General features: G+C 47.4%; 1 protein-coding gene across 1 annotated transcript in view; it reads left to right on the forward strand.

The window, feature by feature from the left end:
* Positions 1–6010: 6010 nt before the first annotated feature.
* The window catches only part of LOC110514169, a 3248-nt gene continuing 519 nt past the window's right edge, over positions 6011–8739 (forward strand). Inside the window, exons 1-3 of the mRNA XM_036948309.1 lie at positions 6011–6778; positions 7817–7850; positions 8339–8739. The exon at positions 8339–8739 is cut by the window's right edge and continues 519 nt beyond it. Of these exons, the coding sequence (XP_036804204.1) occupies positions 6551–6778; positions 7817–7850; positions 8339–8739 (663 nt within the window). The 5' untranslated portion in view covers positions 6011–6550. The remainder of the gene's footprint in view (positions 6779–7816; positions 7851–8338) is intronic.

The following is an 8739-nucleotide window of genomic DNA, read 5'->3' on the forward strand; positions in this document are numbered from 1 at the left end:
CCGTTCCTCTGTCTCTCTCTCCCCATCCATTCCTCTGTCTCTCTCTCTCCATCTCTTCCTCTCTCTCTCTCCATCCGTTCCTCTGTCTCTCTCTCTCCATCCGTTCCTCTGTCTCTCTCTCTCCATCCATTCCTCTGTCTCTCTCTCCATCCATTCCAATGTCTCTCTCTCTCCATCTCTTCCCCTCTCTCTCCATCCGTTCCTCTGTCTCTCTCTCTCCATCCCATCCTCTGTCTCTCTCTCTCCATCCATTCCTCTGTCTCTCTCTCTCCATCTCTTCCTCTCTCTCTCTCTCCATCCGTTCCTCTGTCTCTCTCTCTCCATCCATTCCTCTGTCTCTCTCTCTCCATCCATTCCTCTGTCTCTCTCTCTCCATCCATTCCTCTGTCTCTCTCTCTCTCCATCCATTCCTCTGTCTCTCTCTCTCCATTTCTTCCTCTGTCTGTCTCTCTCTCTCCATCCATTCCTCTGTCTCTCTCTCTCCATCCATTCCTAGGTCTCTCTCTCTCCATCTCTTCCTCTCTCTCTCTCTCCATCCGTTCCTCTGTCTCTCTCTCTCTCCATCTCTTCCTCTATCTCTCTGCTTGTGTTTCCACATGTTATCACAGGTGCTGCCAAATGCTTGTGTTTCCACATGTTATCACAGGTGCTGCCAAATGCTTGTGTTTCCACATGTTATCACAGGTGCTGCCAAATGCTTGTGTTTCCACATGTTATCACAGGTGCTGCCAAATGCTTGTGTTTCCACATGTTATCACAGGTGCTGCCAAATGCTTGTGTTTCCACATGTTATCACAGGTGCTGCTAAATGCTTGTGTTTCCACGTTATCACAGGTGCTGCCAAATGCTTGTGTTTCCACATGTTATCACAGGTGCTGCCAAATGCTTGTGTTTCCACATGTTATCACAGGTGCTGCCAAATGCTTGTGTTTCCACATGTTATCACAGGTGCTGCCAAATGCTTGTGTTTCCACATGTTATCACAGGTGCTGCCAAATGCTTGTGTTTCCACATGTTATCACAGGTGCTGCCAAATGCTTGTGTTTCCACATGTTATCACAGGTGCTGCCAAATGCTTGTTTCTAGCTAAATGAAGAACTATCAGAACGAGCAATGTCAGAGACCGGAATATAAATACTGTAGACAGTATATGAATAGAAAAGGTGTGTACAGCAGTAGTTATATAGGATGAGCCTTGACTAGAACACAGTATTTATATATGAAATGGGTAAAACAAGATGTAAACACTATTAAAGTGCCCAGTGTTCCATGTCTATGTACACAGGGCAGCAGTCTCTAAGGTGCAGGGTAGAGTACTGGCTGGTAGCCGGCTAGTGGTGACTGTTCAACAGTCTGATGGGCTGGAGATGTGTGTCTCCTGTAGTGTCTCCGCCTTCTAGATGATAGCGAGGACAACAGGCCGTGGTGGCTGAGGTTCTTGATGATCTTCTTGACCTTCCTGTGATATCGGGTGCAGTAGGTGTCCTGGAGGAGAGGCCGTGTGCCTCCGGTGATGCATTGGGCTGACTGCACCACCCTCTGGAGAGCCCTGCGGTTGCGGACCGCTCCATCTCCATACCAGGCGGTGATACAAGTGCTATCCAAGTCGGCATGCCCTGGGCAAGTGCCCATGCCTGAACTACAGCTGTTGAGGTGAGCCATGGGTCCTGACGAGACCTTTCAGACCATTAAGGTTACATGTGTCCTAATACAATATAGCAGGCAGAACAGAAAAGCATGGAACTGGATCCTCTGCATATTGGTCTTCACCAGAAGAAAAAAACACTGTTGGAGGAGGTTCTCTTCTGTGATGTCCAACCAATCCAGTAAATGTGGAGGCGGGGTTAAGATGGAGTGTTGCCTTGGTCTTCACGAGAATAAAAAAACACTGTTGGGGGAGGTTCTCTTCTGTGATGTTCAACCAATCCAGTAAATGTGGAGGAGGAGTTAAGATGGAGTGTTGCCTTGTTAACATCCCAAAGCGGAAGACACGCCACGTGCTCATCCATTACTCCTGAAAATCATCACATCCCAATGGGAGAGACCCAGTAGAGGCTACATGGTTCCAGACCAGTAGACAGGACCGGACAGTAGAGTGGTGGATGACAGGACAGGACAGTAGAGTGGTGGATGACAGCACAGGACAGTAGAGTGGTGGATGACAGGACAGTAGAGTGGTGGATGACAGGACAGTAGAGTGGTGGATGACAGGACAGGACAGTAGAGTGGTGGATGACAGGACAGTAGAGTGGTGGATGACAGGACATTAGAGTGGTGGATGACAGGACAGTAGAGTGGTGGATGACAGAACAGTAGAGTGGTGGATGACAGGACAGGACAGTAGAGTGGCTGATGACAGGACAGTAGAGTGGTGGATGACAGGACAGGACAGTAGAGTGGTGGATGACAGGACAGTAGAGTGGTGGATGACAGGACATTAGAGTGGTGGATGACAGGACAGGACAGTAGAGTGGTGGATGACAGGACAGGACAGTAGAGTGGTGGATGACAGGACAGTAGAGTGGTGGATGAAAGGGCAGTAGAGTGGTGGATGACAGGACAGGACAGTAGAGTGGTGAATGACAAGACAATAGAGTGGTGGATGACAGGACAGTAGAGTGGTGGATGACAGGACAGGACAGTAGAGTGGTGGATGACAAGAAAATAGAGTGGTGGATGACAGGACAGTAGAGTGGTGGATGACAGGACAGGACAGTAGAGTGGTGGATGACAGGACAGGACAGGACAGTAGAGTGGTGGATGACAGGACAGGTCAGTAGAGTAGAGTGATGGATGACAGGACAGGACAGTAGAGTGGTGATGACAGGACAGTAGAGTGGTGGATGACAGGACAGTAGAGTGGTGATGACAGGACAGTAGAGTGGTGGATGAAAGGGCAGTAGAGTGGTGAATGACAAGACAATAGAGTGGTGGATGACAGGACAGTAGAGTGGTGGATGACAGGACAGGACAGTAGAGTGGTGGATGACAAGAAAATAGAGTGGTGGATGACAGGACAGTAGAGTGGTGGATGACAGGACAGGACAGTAGAGTGGTGGATGACAGGACAGGACAGGACAGTAGAGTGGTGGATGACAGGACAGGTCAGTAGAGTAGAGTGATGGATGACAGGACAGGACAGTAGAGTGGTGGATGACAAGAAAATAGAGTGGTGGATGACAGGACAGTAGAGTGGTGGATGACAGGACAGGACAGTAGAGTGGTGGATGACAGGACAGGACAGGACAGTAGAGTGGTGGATGACAGGACAGGTCAGTAGAGTAGAGTGATGGATGACAGGACAGGACAGTAGAGTGGTGATGACAGGACAGTAGAGTGGTGGATGACAGGACAGTAGAGTGGTGGATGACAGGACAGTAGAGTGGTGGATGAAAGGGCAGTAGAGTGGTGAATGACAAGACAATAGAGTGGTGGATGACAGGACAGTAGAGTGGTGGATGACAGGACAGGACAGTAGAGTGGTGGATGACAAGAAAATAGAGTGGTGGATGACAGGACAGTAGAGTGGTGGATGACAGGACAGGACAGTAGAGTGGTGGATGACAGGACAGGACAGGACAGTAGAGTGGTGGATGACAGGACAGGTCAGTAGAGTAGAGTGATGGATGACAGGACAGGACAGTAGAGTGGTGATGACAGGACAGTAGAGTGGTGGATGACAGGACAGTAGAGTGGTGATGACAGGACAGTAGAGTGGTGGATGACCCCTCCCTGTCTACTGTTTGTCTCACGTCATCTATCACCCCTCCCTGTCTCCTGTTTGTCTCACATCATCTATCACCCCTCCCTGTCTCCTGTTTGTCTCACATCATCTATCACCCCTCCCTGCCTCCTGTTTGTCTCACGTCATCTATCACCCCTCCCTGTCTCCTGTTTGTCTCACATCATCTATCACCCCTCCCTGTCTCCTGTTTGTCGCACATCATCTATCACCCCTCCCTGTCTCCTGTTTGTCTCACATCATCTATCACCCCTCCCTGTCTCCTGTTTGTCTCATGTCATCTATCACCCCTCCCTGTCTCCTGTTTGTCTCACATCATCTATCACCCCTCCCTGTCTCCTGTTTGTCTCACATCATCTATCCCCCCTCCCTATCTCCTGTTTGTCTCACATCATCTATCACCCCTCCCTGTCTCCTGTTTGTCTCACGTCATCTATCACCCCTCCCTGTCTCCTGTTTGTCTCACATCATCTATCACCCCTCCCTGTCTCCTTTTTGTCTCACATCATCTATTACCCCTCCCTGTCTCCTGTTTGTCTCACGTCATCTATCACCCCTCCCTGTCTCCTGTTTGTCTCACATCATCTATCACCCCTCCCTGTCTCCTGTTTGTCTCACATCATCTATCACCCCTCCCTGTCTCCTGTTTGTCTCACATCATCTATCACCCCTCCCTGTCTCCTGTTTGTCTCACATCATCCATCACCCCTCCCTCGGTCCTTCGTTTCCCGCTATCATTCTCGCCTGGTGTCGTCCTGCTCATGAGGTCGTCAGTAAATGAGAGCTGATAAAAATACATTGACTCTCCTGGAACAAACAGAGAAGTGTTCACTTTCATGAGGGAAGTTAACATAGTCTACTGTTTGTGGACTTTCTGCTGTCAATATAAACACACACACACACACACACAAACACACACTGTCAGGTGTGCACACACATTTATGTTCTCTCACCAATGCCCCCTCTATCTCTCACTCTCTCTTTCTTTCTCTCACTTTGTCTCTCTCTCTCTCTCTCTTTCATCCACCCCCTCACTTTTTCTCCTTCCTCTCTCTCTCCACCTCTCTCTCTTTCTAGTCGATACCAAGGGGGAAATTCCTTGAGGTGAATCCTCTCAACTCCTCTCTGCCTGGTTCTCTTTCTCCCTTCTCTCCTTTCTCCTCCCCTTCTTCCACCCAGACCAAGAATCGAAAGTATAGTGCTCGGGGTTTCCTAAAGATCCAGTAATGGGATGTGGTCCAATTGGCACCCTGTTTCCTATATAAGTGCACTACTTATGACCAGGACCCATAGGGCTCAAAATATAGCATGTGTGTGTGTTTGCGTGTGTGTGTGTGTGTGTGTGTGTTTATGTATGCGTGTGTGTGTGTGTGTGTGTGTGTGTGTGTGTGTGTGTGTGTGTGTGTGTGTATATGTATGCGTGTGTGTGTGTGTGTGTGTGTGTGTGTGTATATGTATGCGTGTGTGTGTGTGGGGGGGGGGGGTCCTGAATTAATAATATGCCAGTACATATACCCAGCAAAATGCTCTCTAAACTATAATAATAATAATAACTGTTTACATATGAATCAAATGTAATCAATAGTTTATCACACTATTATTTCACTATTTCTTTGCCAAAGACAAATAATATTTACTGTATCAACCAACCAATCAAACGTTGTTATGTAAAGCCCTTACATCAACAATTGTCACAAGATACCCGGCCTGGACCACAAAGAGCAGGGAAACGGTTAAGTTAACAGGCTGCTGGATGGTTGCTATAGAACCAACAGATAACGGTTTGTAACGACGGAATACAAAACATCATGGGGAAAAGCAGTCCCACACTAGGCTGGGTTAGTGTTAGTGCCGCTATCGCTTTCTCTCTCTCGCTCTCTTTCCATCTCTCGCTCTTTCTCTCTCTAGCTTGTTTCTTTCCCTCTTCTCTCTCTCTCTCTCTTGTTTCTTCCCCCCTCTCCCCATCTCTCTCACTCTGTCATTTCTCCCCCCTTTCTCTCTTTCTCTCTCATTTCTTTACCCATTCTCTCTCTCCTCCCTCCCCCTCTATCCATCTCTCTCTCTCTCTTGTTCCCCACCGTACTGCTCCGCTTGCGCAAAGCGAGTCTCTTGCTCTCTTTCTTTCTCTCTCTAGCCTGTTTCTTTCCCCCTTCTCTCCCCCTCTTTACATCTCTCTCTCCTCTCTCTCTTACTCTCTCTCTCTGTCGTTTATCTCCCCCTCTCTCTCCCTCTCTCATTTCTTTACCCATTCTCTCTCTCCCCTTTCTCTCTCTCTCTCTTGTTTCCCACCGTACTGCTCCGCTTGCGCAAAGCGAAAGCAGCAGCGGAAAGTCTCAGGCAGCTCCTGCTCTGTTCACGCATCACTTCACAACGTGTCAGCAACGGAGAGGGGAAGGAGGAGACGAGAGAGTGAGGGGGCGAGGGAAACCCGAACCCATGACTTCCGCGTATTTTCCTCTCTCTGGTCTCGCATCTCAAGCCACCCAGAGTGGTATAAAAATACCTGGGATATGCTGCTTCATTTCAAACTCGGAGCAGGAACTTAATAGTACATATGCAGCCCAATCCAGTTCGATTTGGATATTAAAGAATTTACCGGTAAACCGAAGTCATAACGTGGTTAGCAAACGTCCGAAGAAGGATTTTACATGTTTTGGGGTCCTCTTGTTTTCTTGCAGTGGACAGTTCTTCTGGCCCGGTTCTTCTGACCGACTCGTAAAACGGAGAATTCTGTAGAGCTTCTGGGATCGACACACTCACCCACTCCAGTTTTCTTCTGGAACTCTGTGTGATCACCCGGAACCCGAGATGGATGTGGAATCTCAGAGGAGCGCACACCCCCGTGGACGGTGCCTGGACGTTTTCTTGGTCGGTTCTGTCGTTTTGCTCTTCCTGGCGGTGGCGACAGTTGTTGTCATGGGAACTTTGGCTCTTGTGGAGCTACGGTCAGAGATCGGGGTTCAACCTTATGTTGTGGATATGCAAGGTACATCGGAGACGCACCATGGCGTGCCCCGTCCCAAGCCCGCGTACAAGGTGAGTACATTAGCTAATAGCTACTAGTACAGCAGCTGTTAATAACGCATTATGAAGTTTATTGTCTGACTGAACAAAAAATACAGGGATGTGTTTGTGGATGAAAACGGTTTATTTTGATTCTATAAGTAGGTCTATATATCAATTAGTTTTCCCTTCAGAGGTGCAGACTGTGGACAGTTTATTATAATGCCATACGTTTTAAGTGGAACCTATTGATATCCAATTCTGAAGTTGAGCGTCTGGCTGATCAATAAAACACTTTAAAGAGGTCATCTGCGATTGGTCCATCCATTTTGGGACTTTTAAACCAATGATACATATACCTACCCATTGACTCTTGAAGAGTGTAACTTAAATTAGATTTTTTTTTCTTCTTCAACTTCTAGTTCCCCATCAGAACTCAAAATATAAGCTTGTTTTTACAGAGTATCGTTGAGATGTTATGGATGGTTAGTCCTCGTCTTCGTAGCTCTGTCCATTAATTTTAGTGGTTCCATTTCTCTAGCCTCTTCTCTCAGTCGTTCACCAAGTAAAGGGTGGAATGGCCACTTTGTTGTTGCTTGAACTCTAGATGACCCTTTTAAGGATTTAAGTCCACACAACAATACTAGTGTGTAAGCTCCAATGGTAAAAAAAAAAAATAGAGCACTTCGTAGGGAATAGGGAGCCAAAGTAGTGCAACACATACATAAGCAATAGGGTGCTAAAGTAGTGCACTTGAGTGCCAGAGTTGTGCACTTTCTAAATAGGAAATAGGGATTTAAAGTAGTGCACTACATACCTAGAGAATAGGTTGCCAGAGTAGTGCACTACATAGGGAATAGGTTGCCAGAGTAGTGTACTACATAGGGAATAGGTTGCCAGAGTAGTGCACTACATAGGGAATAGGTTGCCAGAGTAGTGCACTACATAGGGAATAGGTTGCCAGAGTAGTGCACTACATAGGGAATAGGTTGCCAGAGTAGTGCACTACATACAGACACCGGGTGTGTTACCTCTCTAACTGTCCTCCCTACTCTTCTCCCCCATCCTCAGAAGCAGAGCTTGGCCTACGTGCAGCTCACCTCCGGTAAGTTCAATCGCCTTTCAACTGTCATTTTAAACCAAACGCCACGTAGATAAAGTAGTTACAATGAATGATGTTGGACTTCTCTTCTATTTGTATTAGTTGTCAGTTGTAGGAGCGTTGATTTTTATTAGATTTTTATTTAACCTTTATTTAAGTAGGCAAGTCGGTTAAGAACAAATTATTGTTTACAATGACGGCCGACATTGATCAGGTCCAAGCTGTCCATGTAAACTTATTTATTATTAACCGAAAGGCTAGACTGATCCTAGATCAGCCCGACAACTCTGATATGCATTGGGGATATGGTGTCTCTCTGGATAAGAGCAACTGCTAAATTACCAAAATGGAATGATAACGTAGTCCTTGATTAGTGTCCTAACCAAATGGGATGTTAACGTAGTCCTTGATTAGTGTCCTAACCAAATGGGATGTTAACATAGTCCTTGATTAGTATCCTAACCGGTGTGTGTTCCTGTCTCCCCCTTCAGCCACGATAGAGAACAGCACAATGTCCTGGTCCCAGGTCGAACATGGACAGGAGTCCTCTGTTGGAGATCTGTACAAATACAACCTTCAGCAACATACATTACAAACCAAGCAGGATGGCTTCTACTTCCTGTACCTGGACCTCCAGCTCACCTGTACCGCCAAATGTGGGCGGGGCATCCTCGTCGTCCAGCTTGCTAGTCACGGCGACCAAAAGCTCACCTGCCAGGTGGAGCTCCCAGAGTGGTCAGAGTCAAACCCTGTGACAACGGTAACCAGGAAGTGCTGGAAGGTGACACGACTAGACTCAAAGAGCCGGTTGATGGGCCGTATGGTGGTGCCAAAAGCGCAGGACACGTTCTGGAAACTGGACGGGAACGGATCCGGAATGGGAGTTTTCTTA

This window comes from Oncorhynchus mykiss, chromosome 17 (genome assembly GCF_013265735.2).
Source record: "Oncorhynchus mykiss isolate Arlee chromosome 17, USDA_OmykA_1.1, whole genome shotgun sequence".
NCBI classification, from domain to species: Eukaryota; Metazoa; Chordata; class Actinopteri; order Salmoniformes; family Salmonidae; genus Oncorhynchus; species Oncorhynchus mykiss.